The 26,423-nt window shown below is 44.5% G+C and overlaps 1 protein-coding gene across 2 annotated transcripts in view; it reads right to left on the reverse strand.

The window, feature by feature from the left end:
- Positions 1–26,423, reverse strand: part of LOC122555664 (WW domain-containing transcription regulator protein 1-like) — a 163,261-nt gene that overhangs the window by 19,376 nt on the left and 117,462 nt on the right. The window contains exons 2-3 of one of the 2 annotated variants that reach the window (XM_087993330.1): positions 21,441–21,565; positions 1,729–1,842 (exon numbers count right to left, since the gene is read on the reverse strand). In XM_087993330.1, coding sequence (XP_087849456.1) covers positions 1,729–1,842; positions 21,441–21,565 — 239 coding nt within the window. The remainder of the gene's footprint in view (positions 1–1,728; positions 1,843–21,440; positions 21,566–26,423) is intronic. The other variant, XM_087993331.1, reaches the window with a different exon arrangement.

Genomic DNA, 26,423 nt, shown 5'->3' on the forward strand with positions numbered 1-26,423 from the left:
TGTTGTTTTCCTGCAACAACGCACTGACTAATCAGAGTCTACCTCCTTGGTTTAAGAATGAAGTTTGAGAAGAGTACTGCTCCTGCTGTTTCTCCATGCCAATTATAGTCTAACCAATCAGTACATTCTTCTCCTGTTATCTTAATTGCTGTTCCATTTCTGGTTCCTTGTCTCCTGATTATTGCAGGAAGAAAAGCTTTGACTTTCTATTGCCTTTCAGCAATGTAGGAGAACAAAGTGTGCAGAATTAATTCAATGGACCTAAGGATGATTTACGGTATCGATAAACATCAAGTGCATTGGCTTAGTCCAATGGATTAGGGGATGGATCCCTGTACCAGAGAACACCATAAAAACAGAGCACTGTTACAAAAGAAGCATAAGGTAATTTTGACAATGATAGTGTCACACAGCCTACATTAATTCATTTGCCCGTTATATTTCTCTTTGTATGTGTAACACCTTAACACATTTAAAACAAATTAAAGTTATATAGTCCTAAATCAGACAAGAACTGGCACAGAATCAAAAAAGAGATATTAAGTCATATGACCTTCGTTAAAGAGCTAGGTTAAGATTCTTAAAGGTGGATGGAGAGCAAGAGAGGTTGGTGGAAGGTATCCGAGAGTCTGGGGCCGAGGTGGCTGGAGACATGGCTACCATTGGTTGGGTGATAAATTGAGGAGCACAGAATTTTCGAATGATTGGGAGTTTGGGAAGAGATTATGGAGATGTTGGGGGGTGGGATGGGAGTGGCGAGGCCATGGAAGGATAGAAAAATGAGAGTTAGAAAATTGATAATGAACTAAAAGCTACGTAGCATTTCTGACATATATCTTCCTTTGACATAGTTAGCATACAGAAAATCTACTGCAAGGCCGGTCTCTGACCTTTCATTTGAAAGCACAAAACTCAAAAGTACAGAAGCAATGAGGCACCTCATGAAATAGACAGAGATCTGCCTTTATAGCATCAAGAAATTTGATGACCATTCTGCAGAAGATCCTTTAAAGAGTAGTTCCAAGACTTTCATTGTAACATTAGTCACATCCTTCTGCCTGATTGCAAACTTCTAGCCTGAAAGCTAGCGCAAAACAATAAATATTTTACTTTGGTAGATATTGCAATACTTTGGCTCATACAAGGAGGAACTGGTTGACTGGATATTTGAAACTGAACAACAAGGAAATTGTCATAGTTGCGAAAGGGAACTGTAATGTGTGGGCAGGCACTAGGCAGGGAACTGTCCTTTTATTTTGGGTTCAGATCCAATAGATGGGATGGAAGGAGATTACTGCTTCAAAAACTTGAGGAGTCAAGGGCAACTGGCCACTTCTCAGTTCAGCTGTGAGTAGATACAAGCCCAGGCCACTCAACTGGCTGGAATTCAGCTCAAATTTCAGCATATCCACCTTGGGGAGGGTAGGGCACATATTAATGTGCCCTCCAAGTCTAAGAGGCATTGTCAGGGGTGCTAATGCAAAGTGAGCTCCGAACCATGTCTGGACTGTGCCATTAATCCCGAACCCACTTACAGGGTGTTACAGAAACTGGCTCATCAAGGTAAAGAGTTGAAACAGTCAGTCATCTCTCACCTAACTAGAAGTGGGAACAGTTCAAGCCTAGCAAAGCTGTACACACGTACAGGAATGTGCCATGGGATGATGGAAATGGGGAGTGGGGGAGTGGGGAGGGGAGGTGTCAGCTAGTAGATTTATTGGTTCTTACTGCTGCGTTGATCCAATCTTGGGTCGAGCCAGGAGGTTGTCTTGGTTTTGTGGTTGGTGAAGTAAATTTCTCCCTCAGGTGTCACTGCTTGTTCCCACCCTTCAGGCATTGGCTCTGTTTAAACGGAAACACCACGAGAATCACCCATGAGACTCCTTCTTGTTTTGAAACTTTTTCCTTTGCAAAACAGCGACCGATGGTGGATACAGTAACCCAGCAATTCCGACCAACATCAAGAATCAAATTCCATCCTCCCATCCCCAAACCCCCTCTACCACCACCACGATCAGTAGAAAGCCTCAGCCTTAGCTAACTCAAAACCCCTTTGCAAAAGCCAATGGAATGGTCTCTCAAAGATCAAGGCTGAAATTATTAGGAAGTAGGAGTTATTTTTAGGTCCATTTTTGAACCTGAAATGGGCACCATGCACTGAGTGTGCCTTTCAAGAGAGTGGGAAAAGACCATTTGGCCCATTGAGTATCACCAACACTCCAAATAGCACCCCACCCACTATATCCCCGTTTTTTTTCCATGGCTAACTCACAGCCTGCACATCCCAGGGCAGTATGAGCAATTTAGCACAGCCATTCCACCTGACCTGCACATCTTTGGACTGTGCAAGGAAACTGGAGCACCCCATGGAAACCCACGCAGACACAGGGAGAACATGCAAACGCCACACAGACAGGAATCAAACCCAGGTACCTGGCATTGTGAGGCAGCAGTGCTAACCACTGGGCCATCATGCCATTCAATTAGTAGGGCTGAAAATGTGTTGCTGGAACAGCGCAGCAGGTCAGACAGCATCCAGGGAACAGGAGAATCGACGTTTCGGGCATAAGCCCTTCTTCAGGAACGTTGCGGAAGATGGACTGTTCCACATATCCTACGAAGAGGCAGGCATAGCTGGGGCCCATGCGGGTGCCTATGGCTACTCCTTTCGTTTGGAGGAAGTGGGAGGATTGGAAGGAGAAGTTGTTCAGGGTGAGGACCAGTTCAGTCAGTCGAAGGAGGGTGTCAGTGGAAGGGTACTGGTTGGTACGACGGGAAAGGAAGACGCGGAGGGCTTTGAGTCCTTCGTGATGGGGGAATGGAGGTGTACAGGGACTGGATGCCCATGGTGAAGATAAGGATTCCTGAAGAAGGGCTTATGCCCGAAACGTCGATTCTCCTGTTCCCTGGATGCTGTCTGACCTGCTTCGCTGTTCCAGCAACACATTTTCAGCTCTGATCTCCAGCATCTGCAGACCTCACTTTCTCCCATTCAATTAGTAGGCCCAAGGGTGCTCCTTATAACCTGCATCTTTGAACTAAAAGTGCTGTCTGCAAATTTCCTCAGCGTCAATTTCTGTCTGATCATTCACTCCTGTGTGGAGCCAAGAAATGTTTCGCTCTGATATAATCAATGTTGGTGCGGCTGTTTGGGAACGTGAGTGAACAGAGACGTTTCATTGACCTCACTTTTCAATGATTCATTTTCATTTATTGATGTTTCAGAATAGGTGTACTTTTGACAAAGGCATGAACCTGGGTTACTCAGTACCTAAATGAGAATACACACTGGAACCTGCGAGTTGCCAAATCGTTCACATCGGATGCCTTGCTTCCTTCTGACTGCTATTCTATTTCAGGACTGGTCGAACAAGACTTTCTGCGTCTTCCAAGTTGTCAGGCCGATTGGGAAATTGTACCATGTAGCCCTTTCCGTGCCTCTGATCATTCACAATGAGCAGGACTTCCACCTGAATGCCTTTTCCTAAATGTTCAGACAACACAACAGAGCCAAAGGATTTGTGTTTGAACTCGCGTGTTTGCTAAATGAGAAAGGGGATTTATCACAAAAGGGTTTTTAAAAGAATATAAATTCTCATCACTCTCTCATGAATTGGTGGTTAGGTCTCATTTTGAATGGGAACATGTATTGTCACCTCATCTGAAAAGGCTTCAACACCTTAAAGCATGTATTTCTTAGTGTGTGCACTTTAGGCCTGATTTTAACATTTCCTACATAGTAGGAATGGCTCACAGAATTACCATGATGCAGTAGGAGGCCATTCAGCCCATCGTTCCTGCAGTGGCTGTATTCCCTAGTGCTATTCTCCTATGTATTCCCCATATACTTGTGCACCATTGCTATCCAAATAGTCATCCAATGCTCTTCTGACTGCCTCCCTTGTACTGTCCCTCCCACGTTTCCAGGCAGTGCATTCTAATTAGTCACTGAATGAAAAAGTTTCTCGCATCTCACCCTTCCTTTATTTGCACAACACTTTAAATCTATATCCTCTCGTTTTTCTTTACTTTTCCTATCTCCCTGTCTGCTTCGTCCATCCCGCTCGTGATTTTGAAAACCCCAATGAAATCTCCTCTCAGCATTCTTCTCTCCAACTTCTTCATTCTACCCTCAATTTCTTCAGCCTACCCTCGGAAATGAAGGTTCTCATTCCAGGAGCTGTTCTTGTAGATGGTTACAATGGTGGTCAGGTCCTTGCCATCAGATTTTTATCTGTCGCCCTTTTGAATCGGTCTATTTGTGATCATCAACATGGCTGTCTGTTCCAGGCAGCTGAGGGCCTTATCAATATCTAATGGACAGATTCCCTGGGCACCGTTCAGATCTGGTTATTTACAATTTTAACGCAAGGCTGCTCCAGGTACGTGTAATGTAAAGTGCACCAGGGGAATTGGGGCAGGAGCAAGGATCAGGATTGGAAGCTTTCACATTGACTTACAGTAAGTGGAACAGGAATATTCACCCTGACCCCAGCAGGGAGCACAGCAAGTCCCAAAGCTTCATCCCTCCCACCCTCCAACTGAAAGTGTCTGACGGTAGCTTTTTGCCAGCTGACCCACTGGAGCCTCATGAACTGGGCGGCACAGTGGCACAGTGGTTAGCACTGCTGCCTCACAGTGTCAGAGACCCGGGTTCAATTCCCGCCTCAGGCAACTGTCTCTGTTGAGTTTGCACATTCGCCCCGTGTCTGCATGGGTTTCCTCCGGGTGCTCCGGTTTCTTCCCACAGGCCAAAAATGTGCAGGTTAGGTGAATTGGCCATGCTAAATTGCCCATAGTGTTAGGTGAAGGGGTAAATGTAGGGGGGGTGGGTTGCTGTTCGGAGGAACTTATTGGGCCAAAGTGCCTGTTTCCACACTAAGTCATTTAATCTAATCAAACTATCCTATAAGCTCATCGCCCTTCACCTCAGTGAGCCATGATTGATCCCATCGCTCCCCAGCCCATGAAGAAATTGACAGAGATCGATGGAACTAGTCTGGAGGGTTTGAACATAGAACATTACAGTGCAGTACAGGCCCTTCGGCCCTCGATGTTGCGCTGCCCTGTCATACTAATCTGAAGCCCATCCCACCTACACTATTCCATATGCCTGTCCAATGACGACTTAAATGCACTTAAACTTGGCGAATCTACAAACGTTGCAGGCAAAGCATTCCATACCCTTACTACTCTCTGAGTAAAGAAACTACCTCTGACATCTGTCTTATACCTACCTCCCCTCACTTTAAAGTTGTGTCCCCTCGTGTTTGCCGTCCTCATACTTGGAAAAAGGCTCTCCCTGTCCACCCTATCTAACCCTCTGATTATCTTGTATGACTCTATTAAGTCACCTCTCAACCTTCTTCTCTCTAACGAGAACAGCCTCAAGGCCCTCAGCCTTTCCTCGTAAGACATTCCTTCCATACCGGGCAACATCCTAGTAAATCTCCTCTGCACCCTTTCCAAAGCTTCCACATCCTTCTTATAATGCGGTGACCAAAACTGTACACAATACTCCAAGTGTAGCCATACCAGAGCTTTGTACAGCTGCAGCATAATCTCCTGGTTCCGGAACCCAATCCCTCTATTAATAAGTTATAAAGAAAGGCTGGAAAGGCTGGGGCCTTTTTCACTGGAGCGTAGGAGGATGAAAGGCAACCTGATAGAAGATTATAAAAAAAGGGGTATACATTGAGTTGATGGCAGTCGTCTTTACCCTAAGCTGGGAAATTTCAAGATGAGGGGGGCACATTTTTAAGGTGAGAGGAGAGAGATTTTAAAAAGACATTAGAGGCAACTTTTTTTACACAGAGAATGGTCTGTGTGTGGAATGAACTTGCTGAGGAAGTGGTGGATGTGGGTACAGTTACAATGTTTAAAAGACATTTGGATAAGTACATGTACAGGAAAGGTTTGGAGGGATATGGACTGGTTGGATCAAAGGGGCTGTTTCCAAACTGTACGATTGTATGACCATGACTCCCTACCTTCATATGCAACAGAACAGGAAGAAAATATTTCATTGAGCACACGAAACATGAGCCCAAAATTATAGCTTTTCCTCTCCCTATGGGGTTGGGTGGGCTTTGGATTCAACAGTACATTAATAGAATGGCATTTCTTGGCATTTCTCCAAGACCAGTTGTTCAAGGGTCATAGAGGCCACAGGTGCCAATAGCAGTACTCTGGGATCCAAATCTCATGGAATACAGGGTCCCAGCTCACACTGTCTTCAACACAAAGGCAGAAGCCACTCTTCTCCCTACTCCCACAATGAATTACATCAATTAGATACCAACAGGATATACACCCACCAAACCTTTCTCTCAACTGTTCAACTCCCTTGCTGCTCCAAATGTCTACAGACACTTTGCCCAGTCCCCTCCAAGATATCTCTGCTCATCCAATTCTGGCCTCTTGTGAATTCTCCATTTTAACTGCTCCTGTGACAGCAGCTGCCCAGCCCCCACCCCTGGACTGCCCCTCCCAAAAGCTTTACACATTTCTAGCATTTTCCATCCTCCTTCAAGACACACCTTAAAGCCACAAACTGTTGGTCGTCCACATTTATATCTCAGAGTGTGGTTCGATGCCAACCTTTCTCTCACAATGTTCCTATGAAAAATCTTGGGTCATTTCACGGTGATGAAGCTGCTACACCAATGTCAGTTGTTGTTGCTATTTGTGAACAACATGCAGGATGTGGAACAAAGACCTACACCATATGGAGTCACAAATCAGGCACAGTCCAGTTGAATGGTGGAGCAGGCTTAGAATCCCCACAGTGTGGAAGCAGGCCATTTGGCCCATCGATTCCGTACTGACCTTCTAAATAGCGTCCCACCCAGACCCAATCTCCCCACCCCTGTAACTCTGCATTTTGCATAGCTAATCTACTTAGCCTGCACACGACAGGCAATTTAGCATGGTCAATCCAGCTAACCTGCACATTTTTAGGCTGTGGGAAGAAACTGGAGCACCCGGAGGAAACCCACACAGACACGGGGACAATGTGCAAACTCCACACAGACAGTCACCCAAGGGTGGGATCGAACTCAGGTCCCTGGTGCTGTGAGGCAGCAGTGCTAACTACTGAGCCACCATGTCACCTGCTATGTGGCCTCCTTCCATTCCGCCTGAAAGGGGAGCCCAGAAACAGAGGTCACAGTTTAAGGATTTGGGGTAGACCATTGTGGACTGAGGTGAAGAGAATTTTCTTCACCTAGCGAGTGGGGAGCCTGTGGAAATCTCTGCCTCAGAGAACAGTTGAGGTCAAAACATTGAATATTTTCAAGAAGGAAATCTATGTAGTTCTTTAGGCTAAAGGGATCAAAGGGTATGGGGAGAAAGCAGGAACAGGATACAAATTGGATGCTCAGCCTGGATCATATTGAAAGGCATAGCAGACTCAAAGGACAAAATGGCCTACTCCTGCTCCTATTTTCTATGGTTCTATTCTGGTGTTCTGTCAAGTTGTATCTGGACAGGGCAAGTAAATGGACGAGGTCCCATTCCTTGAACTTCAGCTGGATGTCCCAGCTCCCATGTTATAGTACAGAGTTGGTTAGGTTTCCTCTCAGCTCCTTATAGACAATGTCCTGGACTCTCCAGGAACGGAAATGTAATCTGTACACTGTTGTAAACAACCAAGCAGGTAAAATATAGGAGCATTGGGGCATGGATATGGTACATAGATAAGGTGTTTTTCCCATGGTAGGAGAGTCTGAAAACCAGAGGGCTTAGTTTTAAGATGAGAGGGGAGGGATTTAAAATAGACCTATGGGGCAACTTTTTCACACTGAGCGTGGTGTGCGTATGGAATGAGCTGCCAGAGGAAGTGGTGGAGGCTGGTACAATGTTTAGAGGGATTATGGGCCAAGTGCTGGCAAATGGGACTAGATTATTTCGGGATACCTAGTCCAAATGGACGAGTTGGACTGAAAAATCTGTCTCTGTGTTGTACATCTCTATGTCTCCATTTTCCTTTCTTTCTTGAATGCTTTTGTTTCTTGGTTATAAATATAAGGTGGGGAAAAAGGCTGCTCAACCAGGTGAGTGTTGAAAGCTGGAATACGTGCAGTTGGTCTGAGGGAGTGTCTTTAGGTGAGAGATGATGGTGTAATGGCAATGCCACTCCTCTGGTTACCCAAACGCAATACTCTGGGTGTGCAGGTTCAAATCCTATCACAGTTGCTGATGGTGTTTCCACTCTGTTAAGTAAAAGGCCTCCTGCGAAACAGTGGTTGGGTCCCCACCTGAGGTTTGAGGCCTAGGTTCAAGTTCCACCTGCTCCAGATGTGTGTCTGATCATGTTAATTAGAGGTATCTTCGTGCAGTTGGTAACTCTAATTGCAAGGCAGCTTTGCCTTCCTGGTTACAGGGAATATCCTTTAATTGCTTGCATCATTGTTACGTCTGCCACTTAAAGGCATAATTATATCTCACTGCATACCAGAGTGTTACAAAGATGCTTCGCGCAGATACTTTGCAAGTGGGAGTTGTGAAAAGTTAAAGGTGTGACTTTCTTTTCTCATGGTTGTAATTCTAAAGGCAAATATAACCAGACACTCTGTATAATTGGGGCATTGTTGAATTGTACGATTGCCTCTCTAAGTAGCTACCTTGGCCAGATACAAAAACAAACCATTCCAAAGATCTGTGTCCTCAAATTAATTTCATGAACTACAATTTTGACTGGAAGAACAAATAATGGGTTATTTATTGTCATTTGCAAGGGAATGTCCCAATAATAGAATGGCCAGCATAGACATTCAAGGTTACACTAGATTAAATAATTTGATTTAGTGACGCTGCTTGAGGGATAGATATTGATCAAGAAAACAAGGACAACTTCCCCACTCTGTCATTTTGTGGGCTCTTTTCACATCCACTGGAGACAGGAGTTTGGGCTTCCAAGTGAATTCTCAAGAGAAAGGCAGTGCAACACTGAAACATCAGTCTGGATATGTGCTCAGCGGTACACCAGGGTCTCACAACCCAGTGACACTGCCCCCTCTCTAAGGTCCAGGTTCAAGTCCTACTTCAGGATTCGATAATTTCTGGATGCGTGTTATAAGTCGTTCCAAACAGGTCGATATTTCAAAAAGAAAACAGTAACTCCATAAGTTCTATTCACAATTAGTCCTGCAAATCAAGATGTGGTTTAATATCACATGCTAACAACCCAGCTGAGGAATAGCTGGTCCCCTTTGGAGAAACCATCGCTATGTGGAGTGGACTTGAATCGTCAGATCATAAGTGAAAGTGTGACTGACAGAGCCTCAGTTCACCCATAGACTGTCCAGAAGATACAGAAGCTTGAACACACACACCAACAGGTTCAAGAACAGCTTCTTCCCTGTTGTTATTAGACTGATGAATAATTTCAAATAATTGTTGATCTTTCTTTGTGAACCTCCTGTGCAGCCATAACGTTGTATGCCTTGCTCTAAGTATCCCGTATGTCTTTGTTTGCTATGATCTGCCTACATTGCTCGTAAAACAAAGCTTTTTCTGTACTTAGGTAGAATAAATCAAAGCAAATCATGTTCAGACAACAATTTAAGAGCTTGCAGGATACTGCACAGGGACACAGAACAGTTAATAAGAACTTTAAACATCTCCAGATAAATGGAGGGGAAGCACAACCCCCTCCTGGTCAGTGTGGTATCATCCTGGATGGCATTTTGTGGTATTTGTCACCCCGACCAGAATCTGGTCCCTGCTGAGGCTGGATTCTGGTAATTTGCTGTTCCCAATTAATCCTCCTTGTCTTTAACAGAATCGGCTTGAGAAACTCAGCAGGTCTGACAGCATCTATGGAGAGAAGGAAGAGTTAACGTTTCATTTCATTAAGTTTATTCTGCTTTCTCTCTATAGATGCTGCTAGACCTGCAGAGTTTCTCCAGCAATTGCTGTTTTTGTTTTAGAGTTACACCATTTTCGTTTTATTTATTCTTTGGTCTTTGCTTTGTCTGTGACCCGTCTAGCAATTAGTGATAGAGGATAAACCACTGTGGGGTAACTACAGAAGAGGCATTGTTGTGAGAAAACAGGAAGGTTTATTGAACAGAAGCAATAAATACAACTACATTTGGTCAAGCATAATCAATCGTTAGAATGAATAGATAGAATCCAGATAGAATGCTTTCTATGTGATAAGGACCCTCACTAACTTTTACAGTTGCACCATAGAAAGCATTGAATCTGGATGCATCATGACTAAGAGTCATAGAGATGTACAGCATGGTAACAGACCTCTTGGGACATGGTAACTGCTCTGCCTAGGACTGTAAGAAACTAGAGGGTTGTGGGCATAGCTCAGTCCATCACGCAAGCCAACCTCCCATCCATTAACTCCACCGACACTTCTCATTGTTTCAGAAAGGCAGCCAACATCATCAAAGACCCCTCCCACCCTGGTTACATGCTCTTCCAACAGGCAGAAGATTCAAACATTTAAACACACTTACCAAAAGATTCAAGAACAGCTTCTTTCTTGCTGTTATTAGACTTCTGAATGGACCTCTCAAATTTCAAATCTAAAGTTGACCTTGCTTTTTGAGCACCTTCTTTGCAACGTCATGATTTGGAGGAACCGGGGTGGACAAAGTTAAAAATCACACAACACCAGGTTATAATCCAACAGGTTTATTTGAAACACTAGCTTTCGGAGCACTGCTCCTTCCACCTGATGTTATAACCTGTTGTGTGATTTTTAACTTCTTTGCAACTGTAGCTTTGTATACCCCATGCTGTTCAATCCCCTATGATCTGCCTGTATTGCACACAAAACAAAACTTTTCACTGTACCTCAGTACATGTGACAATAAGAAATCAATTCCAATAGGATCTTATGGAGCTGGTACAGTTATATCTGCTCCCTACAATAAAACTCATTGCCTCTACTCACAGACTATGTGACAACAGGAGAATTGATGGAACCAAAGTAACATTAACATTAATCTCTTCGGAACCAATATCTTATACAACATTGAGTGAGTAACTTTCCAGCATAATTCCCTCTGCTAGGGAGTAAAGAACTGAACAAAGCAGTTGCTGCGGTGAATTCCTTTTGGAAAATAATCAGAATTCCTGGCATTTCCAAATGGAAGAAGCTAAAATAAAATAAACACAAGACCCTGAAGCTAGATTGACCATTCGTGTCCCTTGCACCTTGACAGATTCCCACAGGATGTAAAAGACCTGCCTTCCATTCTAATTAGCCTCTGGTAACAACTCCAGGCTCTGGAAGAAGCTGGAGAAAGTGAGGACTGCAGATGCTGGTGATCAGAGTCAAGAATGTGATGCTGGAAAAGCACAGCAGGTCAGGCAGCATCCGAGGAGCAGGACAATCGATATTTCAGGCATAAGCCCTTCATCATTCCATCATCTTGTGCCTGAAGCGTCAATTGTCCTGCTCCTCAGATGCTGCCTGACCTGCTGTGCTTCTCCAGCACCACACACTCGAACCTGGAAGGATCTGAACTCAATTTCATATACCCAGAGGCAAAATGCCCAACAAATAAGCAACACGAGTGTGCAGACACACACACAACAATTCACATGTGCACAAATATTTGTATGTGTATATATATATATATATATATATATATACACACACACATTACCATGCAACTGGACAAACTGCAAATCCTGTTTCCTCCCTAACCACAAATTACATTAATGCTTGTGTATCTGTTTACTTTCCCCAGGCTTTTTCAATTCTATACCGCCCCCGGGATAGAGTGCACTTTAGGAGGTAATTGTTAAGGCTCAATAAGATGAAGGATGTAAGTTGCAGGGCAGGGCAACAGAACCCTTCTCCACATCTGGTGTCAGCTATCGATATGAGATGGTTCCAGAACCAGTGGCCAGTTGCACAATCTCTGTCAACCTCAAAGGAGCATTCATGTTGCACGGATATGGATTTTCTCAACTCAGTCCCAGTCCTCTGTGGCTTGTATTTGCTTAGCTCTAATTCTAGAAGACTGGAGTCAGATTATATTCATCTTTGAAATTTGACCCCTCCTTTCCCTTTGGCAGAATTGTGTTGTTTGTTAAAGTACAATTGTTGCTGAGATCACAATATTGGTTTCAGTAAGGCAGGATCCTTGAACCCACCCCAAGTAATGGCGCTGTAAACAAACATAGCTTCAGATGGCCAAGTGCTACTCATGTGGACAGAGCTTCTCTCTGTGGAACCTAACTCCAAAGAGGAACTTGAACAAGATCAAGACTGCTGAAAGTACGTTTTGTGAGTGATACGTTTTCCAGTGAGTCGTAAAAAGATATAGCAGAGCAGGAGGTGGTTTGGCCCATCATACCTGTGCTAGCTTTTGGTAGTATTTTCCAATTTGTCCCGTACACTCTGATCTCCCCAGAACAACACCTACAGCACTTGCTTTACAAGCACTCCTAGTTTTGTGACCCTTGGAAGGTGGTGACATTGTGGTAATGTCACTGGGCCAGTAATCTTGAGCCTTAAGCTAATGTTCTGGGGTTCAACTCCCACTATGCCAGTGATATAAAGCGGTAAGTTCGGTGACTGTCATAAGAACGGAAAAATTGCAGGAGAAACTCAAAAGAGTCTGTGGAGAGAAAGCAGAGTTAATGCTTTGAGTCCATTGACTCTTCTTCAGCATCTGCAGTTCTTGGTTTGATTTTCATGGAAAACGACACATATTGGTTCAACTCATCTGGTAGACATCTTCTTAATCAACCTGTTCAGAAACACTCTGTAATAGGTGGATCTTGAACTCTGACCCTCTGGTTCAGAGGTAGGAACATTACCACTGCATCACAAGAGTCCTCAACCCAAATTGTATTCTTGGATGAACATACCATGCTATGATTTTGAAATGTTAATGTTTTTTTGCCCCCTCTGGCATGGCAGATGTTGAAATTTGAATTTGATAGAAATCTGTAACTAAACCAACACAGCCTGATGGTGATTGTTATAAAGACCCATCTGGTTCATTGACACCCTACAGGGAAGAAAATCTACCATCTGTAGTGATTAGAACAAGGTCTGCTCAATGAACCTCATAGAACAGGAGTTCCCTGATTGGGGCTATTAACCTGTTCCAATCAGGGAGCCCTGGCTGACAGATATAAACATCAGGAGTTCTGCTAAATCTAGGAGATGGTTCAGGACTAGCAGGGTCAGGGTCATGTACTATGCACGCGCAAATAAAGGGTGGCTTAGTGGCGGGATACCAGCCTCTGTGGAGTCATTTCGCCATCCTTATGAGGTCTGACAGTCAGTGCAACTACATTGATGCTAGATCCATTGAGAAATAATAAAGCCAGGCCTAAGGTGATGTCCTTATCCTATAAACAAATTAATGAATTAGTCTAGGGAATAATATCAGTGGAAGGAGATGGTAGCATAGCTACAATGTTACTGAGCTATTGATCCTGAATTAACTGTCTGAACAAAATTAAAAATCACACAACACCACCTTAGAGTCAAACAGGTTTATTTGAAAATACAAGCTTTCGGAGCGCTGCTCCTTCATCAGGTAGCTAGAGTCAACCAACGCTCTGAAAGCTTGTACTTCCAAATAAATCCGTGGGAATGTGAAGTCATCCATTTTGGTAAGAGTAACAGTAAAAATGGACTATTACTTGAATGGTAACAGGTTGCTGCATGCTGCTGTGCAGAGGGACCTGGGTGCCCTTGTGCATGAATCACAGAGGGTTGGTCTGCAGGTACAAGAAGTAATTAGGAAAGCAAATGGAATTTTGTCCTTCATTGCTAAAGGGATTGAGCTTAAAAGCAGGGACAGTATGTTGCAGCTGGACCGGGTGCTGGTGAGTCCACACCTGGAGTATTGTGTGCAGCTTTGGTCTCCTTATTTGAGAGAGGATGCACTGACACTACAGGGGATGCAGAGGAAGTTCACTAGGTTGATTCCGGAGCTGAGGGGGTTGGTTTATGAGGGGAGACTGAGTAGACTGGGATTATATTCATTGGAATTTAGAAGATTGAGGAGGGAGCTCATAGAAATATGTAAAATTATTAAGGGAATAGATAAGATAGAAGTAGATAGGATATTTCCACTGGTAGGTGAAACTAGGACGAGGGCATAGCCTCAAAATTAGGGGGAGCAGATTTAGGACTGAATTGTGAAGGAATTTCTTCACCCAGAGGGTTGTAAAGTCTATGGAATTCCCTGCCCAGTGAAGTAGTTGATGCTACTTCAGTAAACGTTTTTCAGGCAAAGATAGATTTTTTTGAACAATAAAGGAATTAAGGAATATGGTGAGAACACAGGTAAGTGGAGCTGAGTCCATGAAAAGGTCAGCCACGATCTTATTGAATGACGGAGCAGGCTCGAGGGGCCAGATGGCCTACTCCTGCTCCTAGTTCTTATGTTCTTGTATCCTGGTGTTGTGTGATTTTTAACTTTGTTCACCCCAATTCAATACCAGCACCTCCACATCATAACTGTCTGGAGACATGAATACCCATCACACCAGATTGGAAAATTTGAATTCAGTTAATTAATCTATAATATAATATTAGTCTGGTTAATAATGATCCTGGAACTACAGAATTATTACAAAATAATCTCCTTTCAGGAAGGAAATCTGTTATCTTTAGCTGTTGGGATTTATATTTTGACTTCACAGCCACAGTAATGGTGTCGCCTCTGAACTGCCCTCTGAAATGACTGACCAAACCATTCAGTGTCACCAAACTGTGCACAAGCTTCCGCCAGGTAGACTGAAGCCGCTCAACAAAGTGGCAACCTCTCAATTGCAACTGAAGATGGGCACTGAATGTCGACCTTGCCAGTGACTCCTGCATCTTCAGATGACTTTGCTGAATCCGATATTACAATAGGGTATCTGGGAATGCTCAGTGGCTTGGTTGGCATTTTTCTGATCCAGGATAGCATTGCATTGAAACACCAAGGGATTGCAATAGCAAAAATGTCAAGTCACTGCTTAAACAAGAGCAGGACCCTCTCATGGTGCCTTGTCCAACATTATTCCCTCAACCAACATCACAAAAAGCAGATTAATGTATTTAAATGTTGCAGTTTATGGGATCTTGCTGTGTGAAAATCGCTACTGCACATGTTTGCCAACTAATAGTCACAGCATTTCAAACCAATTTACCTTGGGAGAACATTGTTGGGAGACAAGATAGGAAGTACCAGAAACAAAAGCTTGATCTCCCTCCTCCTATCCCTCCGTCTTTGTTTAGAATGACTCCTTCATCTGTTCACCAAATCTTGCAAGGAAAGTTGTTCAGCCCATCGTCCATATACCCACTCTTTGAAAGAGCTATCAACCAATTGGTCCCTTTTTCCTGCCCTTTCCCTGTAGCCCTACAAATGTCCTGGGAAAAAGTCTCCGGCTATCTACTCTATGCCTCTCATCGTCTCATACACCTCTAATGGTTATCATGAGGCAGCATAATTTTAAGGTGATTGGAGGAAGGTTTCGGGGAGATGTCAGAGGTAGGTTCTTTACACAGAGGGTGGTGGGTGCGTGGAATGCAGTGTCAGCAGTTGTAGTAGAGTCAGATACATTAGGGGAGAAAGTGAGGGCTGCAGATGCTGGAGATCAGAGCTGAAAATGTGTTGCTGGAAAAGCGCAGCAGGTCAGGCAGCATCCAAGGAACAGGAGAATCGACGTTTCAGGCACAAGCCCGAAGAAGGGCTGAAGAAGGGCTTGTGCCCGAAACGTCGCTTCTCCTGTTCCTTGGATGCTGCCTGACCTGCTGCGCTTTTCCAGCAACACATTTTCAGCTCAGATACATTAGGGACATTTGAGTGACTCTTGGATAGGCACATGGAAGATAGTACAATGAAGGGTATGCAGGTTGGTCTAATCTTCGAGTAGGATAAAAGGTCAGCACAACATCGAGGGCCGAAGGGCCTGTACCATGCTGTACTGTTCTATGTACTATATATAAAGTCATTTGAAAATCACTGCTTCCACAAGCCTTTCAGACAGTACAATCCCAGAGTCCCTGATAAGTCTTGGAGAGCTCGTAAAATGTTTCTTCCCACATATCTGTGGGGAACGTTCGGCCACTTTGGCAGAAAGAAGAAGACAAGAGAAGTGCATGAAAAACAAACGGGCTAACACATTTTCCATTTCATCACAGGAGCCCCAGAATTGAACTCACATTTGGAAATGATTTACTGCGAGACAACTTTATGCAACAAATAACTTAGGAAACTGGTTGCACAGACAGCTGAGTGTTCAGCAATGTGAGGCTTTGAATCCAAGGGGAGGGAATAGCTGCTCAATATTTAATTTGTCAATATTTAATCTGGTTTCCGCCTCTCTGGGCAGGCAAACACAAGGCGAGCAAAGCACTTACTGGAACACACAGCTGACAGCTTCAACAGAGACAATTAATTTGTTCCCGGTCCCTCAAAAGGAACAACTTGCATCTTTAATGACCCCAGGGCATCCTGTACAATCCAACAAAATGTATTCTTAAAACCTACTCGCTGTTGAAGTAAAGGAAACAAGGCAACCAATTTACACACAGCAAGATCCCAATATCTGTTACAACTGGATTATTTGAGGGTTAAATGTTGGCCACTGATGATTCTCCGGCTCTTCCTCAAAATGGACCCATAGGATCTTTTCAGTCCCACCTCAGAGGGCTTTCAGTGTCTCACTTGGAGTCAAAGCTAAGTCACCATCATCCTCATTAGAGAGCAACAACTGGTGGTGAGTTTAAACTGAGAGGCACCGCACCAAGAGTTGAGGTTAAGAAGGCAGGACCTTCAGGGTAACTGCTGCTGGTACAGAAACTGGACCTATGCTGTTGGCACCACAAACCAACCAACTGAGCTTACTGAGCCCCCAGCTGAAGTATGGCTCTTCTGACAGAACAGGATCCCTCAGTGCTACTCTCAGACTTCATTAGGTACTGGAACTTTAACTTGAAAACTTCTGCCACAGAAGCGAGAGTGTTACCTTTGAGCTACCTCTGGTACAAATCTTTCATACAGTCCCTAAAGCAGGCCACTTGGCCCTTCGAGTCTACACTGACCCTGCAAAGGCCATCCTACCCAGACCCCTATGTCTGCATTGCCCATGGCAAATCCACTTAGCCTGCACATTCCTGGACACTATGGTCAATTTAGCATGGTCAATCTACCTAACTCGCGCATCTTTGGACCATACAGACAATGTGCAAACTCCACACAGACAGTCACCAGAGGCTGAAATCGAACCCAGGTCCCTGGCGCTGCGAGGCTGCAGTACTGACCACTGAGCTACCATGCCAATTCCAAACAAACCTCATTGGAGTTGGATCAGAGAGAGACATTTTTGGTTGCAAGCACTTCACAAGTTGCAAGGACCCATCTCCAATGCATGTTAGATGACAAACCAGATAGTATTGATAATCCCATCTTTGTTGTTTCCATATTTCACCAATCCATTGCAAGTGGGCTGGCCAGGCTTTAAAGGGACTGGATCAGTGAGGCCTATATTCTCTGGAGTTTAGAAGAATGAGGATGCAGCTCATAGAAATGTATAAACCTCTTAACAGGGCTAGGCAGGGTATCTGCAAGAAGAATTTTGCCAATATGGTTCTTAGGGCTAAAGGGATTAAAATGTATGAGAAAAAAGTGGAATGGATGAAGTGGATTTGGATGGTCAGCCATGATCATATTAAATTATGGAGCAGGCTCAAAGGGCTGGATGGCTTACTCCTGCTCCTGTTTTATATGTTTCTATGTTGCACACAGGAAAATCTGAACCCACTTCCCTCCAAATAGAATTCCCAACAAGCGAGCCACCAAAGCTGATTTGGACTCTTGCAAAATTTACACGAGTCACATAATAATGTTAAAAACAAGGATAGTGGGCTTCAGGCATTCAAACACATGCTGCGATATATTTAGATTTTATTTTAATCCATCCAACCATTGAAATTCTTAACCGGAGAAAAAAAGATCAGCAGGCACTTGGTAAGGTTTCAGTTAATTAAAGAGAACCAGCACAGAGTTGTAAAAGATAGACTGAGGAAGGGCAGATGGGGTTTAATTTGGATAAATGTGAAGTTTTGTAGTTTGCTATAACAAATAAGGGCAGGAGTTATACAATTGATGGTAAGGTCCTGGGTAATGTTGTCGAACAGAGAGGCTGAAGGTTTCAGGTTCATACTTCTTTGAAGTTTGCATCATAGGTCGACAGGATGGTTAAGAAGGTGTTTAACACACTTGCCTTCATTGCTCAGACCATTGAGTATAGGAGTTGGGACATCATGTTGAGGTTGTACAGATCACTGGTGAGGCCTCTTCTGGAATACTGTGCGCAGTCCGGTCGCTCAGTTATACAAAGGATATTATTTAACAGGAGGGGGTTCAGAAAAGATTTTACCAGGAATGGAGGGCCTGAGGTATAAAGGAAGATTGGCAAGTCTGGGACGATTTTTTCACTGCAGTGTAGGAAGTTGAGGGGTGATCTTATTGACATTTATAAAATCATGAGGGGCAGAGATAAGGTGAGCAGCAAGGGAGGAAGTTCTGAGGGCCTGTGGGAGGGAGTTCTGAGGGTCTGAGGGAGAGAGTTGCAAGGGCCTGTGGAGGAAGTTCTGAGAGCCTGTTGGAGGGAGTTCTGAGGGCCTGTGGGTGTGGTCTGAGGGTCTGAGGGAGAGAGTTGCAAGGGCCTGTGGGATGGAGTTCTGAGGGCCTGTGGGAGGGAGTTCTGAGAGCCTGTGGGAGGGAGTTCTGAGGGTCTGAGGGAGAGAGTTGCAAGGGCCTGTGGGAGGGAGTTCTGAGAGCCTGTTGGAGGGAGTTCTGAGGGCCTGTGGGAGTGGACTGAGGGTCTGAGGGAGAGAGTTGCAAGGGCCTGTGGGAGGGAGTTCCAAGGATCTGTGGGAATGAGTTTTGAGGGCCTGTGGGAATGAGTTCCGAGGGCCTGAGGGAGGGAGTTCCGAGAGTCTGTGGGAGGGAGTTCTGAGGGTCTGAGGGAGAGAGTTGCAAGGGCCTGTGGGAGGGAGCTCTAAGGGCCTGTGGGAATGAGTTCCGAGGGCCTGTGGGAGGAAGTTCTGAGGGCCTGAGGGAGGGAGTTCTGAGGGCCTGGGGGAGGCAGTTCTGAGGGTCTGAGGGAGAGAGTTACGAGGGCCTGTGGGAGGGAGTTCCAAGGATCTGTGGGAATGAGTTTTGAGGGCCTGTGGGAATGAGTTCCGAGGGCCTGAGGGAGGGAGTTCCGAGGGCCTGTGGGAGGGAGTTCCGAGAGTCTGTGGGAGGGAGTTCTGAGGGTCTGAGGGAGAGAGTTGCAAGGGCCTGTGGGAGGGAGCTCTGAGGGCCTGTGGGAATGAGTTCCGAGGGCCTGTGGGAGGAAGTTCTGAGGGCCTGAGGGAGGGAGTTCTGAGGGCCTGGGGGAGGCAGTTCTGAGGGTCTGAGGGAGAGAGTAACGAGGGCCTGTGGGATGGAGTTCTGAGGGTCTGAGGGAGAGAGTTGCAAGGGCCTGTGGGAGGGAGTTCCGAGGGCCTGTGGGAGGGAGTTCCGAGGGCCTGTGGCAGCAGCAGCACTGAGACTTGAGGCTTCAGGAAGGGAGGCCCAGTTACCTCATAGGGGTAAGGCTACCTCACGGGGTAAGACTACTTCTTGCACGTAAGACTTTGGTATCTGGACGCTTCCCCCTTGTTTCGTAGCTCTGGGTTTTTTTGTATTTCTGCTTTTTTTTTTAAATTTGGATTTTTGTACCTAAGGTGGAGCTGGAAAATGGTGACTTTGTACATTTTTTACTGTACTTCAGCAATTAAGTGTACGTGACAGTAAAACATAATTCTAATAAAACTTAATTCTAATAGAGGTCTTTAAAAGGTGAAAGAATTTGACACAGAGAGAATCTTTCTTCTTTAGGACATGGGCATAACTCGTGGCCAGCAGTATAAACTAATCAGCAAGGAGACCTGTTGGGAATTCAGAAGCGTGGTAAAGGTGTGAAGTTCACAACTGCAGAGAATGGTTGAAGTGAACAGTAAATATGCATTTAAGAGAAAGCAGGAGGCAGTGAGGACTGCAGATGCTGGAGATCAGAGTCGAGAGTGTGGTGCTGGAAAAGCACAGCCGGTCAGGCAGCATCCGAGGAGCAGGAGAATCATCATTTCAGGCATAAGCCCACAAGTGCTCGATGGAGAGGGTATTAGAGAATTATCATGGCTGTTTTTGGTATGTTAGAGATGAGAAATGGTGTAAATAGAGCATGAACACTGGCATTGAAATGGTTGAACTGAATGTTCTGACTCTGTGCCCTGTATCGTACGCAATGATCTTCCAGGTACCTCACAGCAGAATCCAGAAAATCCTTCTTCAAAACTCCCCCCAGAGAATTCAGTGAGCTCTGGAGCATTGACAGTCTTATTGATTGCCTTCTTAGCTGTTAACCCCCAGCAACACAACTCTATTATTTGAGTGGATTAATGGTTACAACTGTTGCTGGTGCACAACAGGGTTCTCAAATTTCAATGTTGGTACAGAAACTCCTTGCTAAATCACTGGTACAAAGGAAACACTCAATGGCATTGTTATCTGGTAAAGGGTCAGGCTGGTAAACAGAGAAGAACTCAAACAATATGATCATTATCAAGCAAATACATTTGACACCCAATTTCTTTTTCAGGAAAAATCTAAACATGAAGTAAAGCACAAGAAAGCCAACAGCACTGGCAAAAGGAGCACTGCTAAATTTCAGATGGTATTACAGAGTGAAAGTCCCATTTCACTAACATCTAGACACTCCTCCATAAGGGAACAACAACCCTAATCCAACACAACTGCAGAACTGTCAGCTAAGTTGAATAAGTAGGAATCAAGGACTTCGTTGAAAGAAAAGGAGGGAAAAAATTAACTTTATAGAACAAACAAAAGGCAACAATCACAAGTGACTGAAATACAGCCAGTCAGTAGGGATCTCTGCATTAGCAATAGTAGATTTCAAAGAGATTGATAAGCAGGTCAAATAAATACAACCTACTGACTCACAGCTGAGAGGATTTCACATTTCAGAATTAAGGGGCAAGCATTGCATCCTGAGATGTGGGTCTTGTTCGATTTGATTTGATTTATGGTAATCACATGTACCTAAGTACAGTGCAAAGTTCTGTTTTGCATGCAGTACAGGCAGATCGCAGCAAAACAAGGGCAGAGGGTGCGTAGACAGAGTGACACATCCTGTTCACCCAAGGGCAGGGATCCAGGAGTGGAAGCAAAGTGTGTGTCAGCAGATAGAGGAGAATAGATCATAGAGTCAGTTCCACAGTACACTCAATTTGCGAGGCATGCTCATTGCAGATAAAATCAGTAGATCAATATACTGGAGATAGATGGAAAGTGGAAGATGACAGCTTACAGGTGTGTCCTCTGATTATTAATGCTGAACTTTCCCAGATCAGCATCTGAAATCTGGTAGTTATTCATTGCACTCATGAAATAGGAACTCACCAGGATTTGGATGGGTGACTGGCATGGGCCTTTGCTGCATCTGGTTAGATGTACCAGCTGTGTTCAGGTTCATTTGACTCATGGTCTTCCGTGGATCATGCCATGTTGTTATCCTGTCTACATGGCTGTGGAAAATTGATAGGAAGAAGAATTAGACTCAACACATTATTAAGACATCCAGTATGAATCCACAAAAGATACTTCACATGCGATTATCACCATCTCACTCCACTGAGATATCAGAAGAATATTCATCATTGGCATCACACTGGAATTTCGGGAATTATTTTCTCATACCTCATTTCCCAGCGACACACCAGACCCCAAATTTGGATGGTAAACAGAAACATCTCGAGTTGTAAATCACATCAACCTACTCAGAGACTCCCCCCTTCCTTTCCCTCCCTTTGAACCCAAACTCCTCCTGAAGAAACCTTAACAACCACGGGCCAAGGCCTTGACATAAAATCTCATCTAAACAAACAGCGCCCATGCTTACACAACACTACAGAGTCAGCATTGATTTTGGGTCGTGTTCCAGAGCGAGATTTGAACCTACAACCTACCACCTCTCAGACAGGAATACAAACCACTAAGCCACAAGAAGTAAATGTGGGAGAATAATACAACATCCTGCCATAGCATTGGGCTAATCATCAATATAGGATGTGGGCGTCGCTAGCTGGGCCAGCTATCCCCCTCCCTAGTTGCCCTTGAGAAGGTGGTGGTGAGCTGCCTTCTTGAACCGCAGTAGTCCGTGTGCTGTAGGTAGACCCATAAGGCCCTAGGGGAGGGAATTCCAGGATTTTGACCCAGTGACAGAGAGGAAATGGTGAGATATTTACAAGTCAGAGTGGTGAATGGCTTAGAGAGGGTGGTGTTCCCATGTAATGCTTGTACAAACTATGAATCTATTAAAGTTGCACTTCACAAGGTAGCACAACAAAAGGTTATAGCACAAAAGTAAGAGAAGGGGTAACACATTATTTCAAATAAAGGATTGGCCACCGGGCACAAAACAAAGGCCATGCATAAACGGATTGTCTTCTGATGGACAGGATATAATGAATGAAGTCCCAGGGAATCTGTGCTGGGGTCTCAGCTTTTTATAATTCATAGCAATAACTTAGATGAGAAGAGCAAAGGCATGGTAGCAACATTTGTGGATGATACAAAGCCAGGGAGGATAGTCTGTTGCAAAGAAGACATAAGGAAGATGCAGACTGAGATATATGGGTTGAGTGAGTGGACAGAAATCTGGAAGATGGAGTAGAAAAATGTGAAGCTGTTCACTTTGGCAAGAAGAACTAATCAAAGGAGTATTATTCAAACAGAGAGTGACTGCAGAATTCTGAGATAATGAGGGATCTAGGTATTCTTATGACTAAAAGTCACACAAAAATTAGCATGAAGATACAGCAAGTCATTAAGATGGCGAAAGCTATGCTTTATTATGTAAAATTAAGGATGTTCAGTTTTACAGAGCACTGGTGAGTCTACATCTTGGACGCCGCAGTTTTGGTCAACTTATTAAGGAAAGGATACAACTGCGCTGGAGGCAGGTCAGAGGAGGTGTAGTAGATTGATACCAGGGATGAGTGGGCTATCTTAGGTTGGACAGACTGTGCTTTGCTGTCACTCCAGTCGAGAAAAGCGAGAGGTTTCTTAGAATCCCTTTAGTATGGGAGCAGGCCATTCAGTTTACACTGACTCTCTGAAGAGCATCCCACCCAGACTCACCCCATCACCTTCCATTTCCCATGGCTAATCCACACATCCCTAGAAACTTTAGCATGACCAATCCACCTAACCTGCACATCCTTGCACTGTAGGAGGAAACCCACACACAGAATATGCAAACTCCACACAGTGTTACCCGAGGCTAGAATTGAACCTGGGTCCTTGACATTCTGAAGGGAGCAGTGCTAACGAGCGGCACCCAATTGATCAAAAAAGGTAGACATGGGGAGGATGTTTCATCTAGTGGGTGAGTCCAGAAATAGTACTGAGTAAAAATTTTGGGGTCACCCTATAAGGACAGGAGGGAGGAGAAATGCTGTCTCTCAGAGAATATGTGCAAATTTGGAACTCTGCCCCAGAAGATGGTGGAGGCAGTCATTAATATGTCGAAGGTAGAGGTGGATCAACTCTTGTCAGGAAAGGGAATCCCACAGTTTATCAGAGATAAAAAGTCAGACAGCACCAGGTTATAGTCCAACAGGTTTATTTGGAAGCACAAGCTTTCAGAAACATCTCGAGTTGTAAATCACTCTGCTTCTTCATCACAGCAACCTGATGAAGGAGCAGCGCTCCAAAAGCTAGTGCTTCCAAATAAACCTGTTGGGGTATAACCTGGTGTTGTGTGATTTTTAATTTTGTCCACCCCAGTCCAACACCACATCACAGTTTATCAGGGGAAGATGAGGATGTGGAATTACAAAACACCAACAGGTCAGCCATGACAGGTGGAGCAATTTCAACAGATCCAACATCCTACTTCTGCTTATATTCTTGCTGTGTATTGTTTTCTTACACGTCATGGCACGGTTGAAGTTTTATGATGTATGCGGCTGTGACAACTGAGAAACCACAGCTTTTAGGGCGTTATTTTTCCCCCTCTGACCCATTCCAAGTGCTTTCATGTAAAGAAAACAATCTTTTGTGACTGCACTGAGTTTTGTGTCAAACACTCAGGCTGCACAGCTCCCACCCAACAAAAGTTTCATGTCGTTTTTACAGCCATGTGTTGCATTGTGCAATCTGCAGAACATGTCTCAACATGCCCACTTGTTCATCTCTGAGATAAGGCCGCACACACTTGTATTCAATAAACAGAGGTACAAGTTGCCCAAAGTTACACCCAATTTCCTTATAACTATTCAGCTCAAAATTGCTTAGAGATCTTTCCAAGTACACTGGAAACATACAATAGCTCATTGAAGTTGGATTACTAGGAAAACACGTTTTACTGTTTGCTTTCTCACTTTGCACACATTTAAGGCTGAGGGCTCAATCTATGTCGAGTTATGATGTGGCAGAGCCGGTGTTGGGCTGGGGTGGACAAAGTTAAAAATCACACAACACCAGGTTATAGTCCAACAGGTTTATTGGGAAGCACTAGTTTTTGGAGCAATGCTCCTTTATCACACCTACTTGATGAAGGAGCAGCGCCCAGAAAGCAACTGCTTCAAAATAAACATGGAGTTGAATTTTACCAACTCCAGGTAGCTTGAAAGTTCCTATGGAGCCTCATTTGGCGTCCAAGGGCTGGTACAATGTTGGAAGGGATTCTGCTTCCGGTCTTCAGGAGTTTGACCAGCTGTGGAATTCAATGGCACATTGAGGCTCCATTCTGCTAGGTTCCCACTTAAGGCTCACCTCAAAGATGAATTGTATCACTGGACACCCCTGTCTGGAGAGTTCTCCATGGAAACTCAGGCAGGTTTCAGGACCCTTCTTAATGCCTGTTCTACTGGCCAACCCCTACAGCACCCCTCCCACTCCCCTAAGGACATGCAAGTCCTGGGCTCCAAATCCAAGCCACCCGACGCCTGGAGGAAGAACACCTCATCTTCCACCTTGGGACTCTTCAACCACACAGCATCAACGTCGATTTCACCAGTTTCTTCATCTCCTCTCCCCCCACCTCATCCCAGACCCAACCTCCAATTCAGCACCGTCCTACCTGTCCATCTTCCTTCCCACCTATCCACTCCACTCTCCGCTCCAACTTGTCACTATCAACCCTCACCTCCATCTACCTATCACATTCCCAGCTACCTTCCCCCAGCCCCACCCTACTATTTATCTCTCAGTCCCCTTTCCCTCAGTACATTCCTGATGAAGGGCCTATGCCTTAAATGTCAGCTGTGCTTTTCCAGCGCCACACTTTATGACTCTGATCTCCAGCATCTGCAGTCCTCACTTTCTCCTATTGGCCATGGAGGACTCTCCCACCCACCCAAACCCCCCAATATCATTAGTTGGGACAAAGTGAGGACTGCAGATGCTGGAGATCAGAGTCTAAACGTGTGGCACTGGAAAAGTGCAGCAGGTCAGGCTGCATCCGAGGAGCAAGAGATTCGATATTTCAAGCATAAGCCCTTCATTAGGGAGCCCGTCCACTGTGCCTTCACAATAAGGTGCAGCCTCAATCATTTCATTTCAAACCAAACCCATCTCATCTTCAAATGCAACCAGAAGGTGCCCTCTTCCTCACCTTGCAGCTTCCGACCTGACTCTGATTGGACTAGTAACTCCAGACGGTTGTCTTCGACTGGGGGTTAACCTCTTTACTGGTCACCTCAGGTAGAATGCCACCCAGTGTACTGCCACCCTTTCACATGGCCTTGGGTCCCACCTTGTGTTCCAGCAACATGACTGTCCATCTTTGCACAATATTTCTCTGCCTCAGAAAGTGGCTGATTTGAATGTTTCAAGAAGAAATTAGATATAGTTCTTAGGACTAAAGGGATCGAATGGGTAAGTGGAGAATGCAGGAACAAGGTAGAGTTCGATGATCAGTCAGGATTCTAATGAAGAGTGGCACAGGCTTGAAGGGCTGAATGAACTACTCCTGTTTTATTTTCTATGTTTCTATTCAATGCAAAAATTCCAAAGCATAAAAATATTCATTCCATTCAACTGGTCCATTCTGGTCTTACATTCCACAAGAACCTCCTCTCAGACATCTTTACTCAACCCTATTAATGATTCCTTCTATTCCTCTTTCCTTCGCTAACTCCTCCTTAAAAACATTTATACTGTTCACATTGACTGCATCAGGTGGTAGCAAATTCCACATTTTCACCATGTCCGGAATTTCCTATTTATTGATATCACGTTGTACTTATGATCACTCAAACAGAAACATTTTCTCTACCTCTGCCCTATCAGATTCTTCCATCTTTTTAAAGACTTTCATCAGATCATTCCCTCAGCTTTTTATTTTTCACAGAAATGTGCTCCAGTTTGTTTAGTCTT

Source organism: Chiloscyllium plagiosum, unplaced genomic scaffold (assembly GCF_037043375.1).
Source record: "Chiloscyllium plagiosum isolate Xiang-an unplaced genomic scaffold, Cpla_swu_hap1 HiC_scaffold_13, whole genome shotgun sequence".
In the NCBI taxonomy this organism is placed as follows: Eukaryota; Metazoa; Chordata; class Chondrichthyes; order Orectolobiformes; family Hemiscylliidae; genus Chiloscyllium; species Chiloscyllium plagiosum.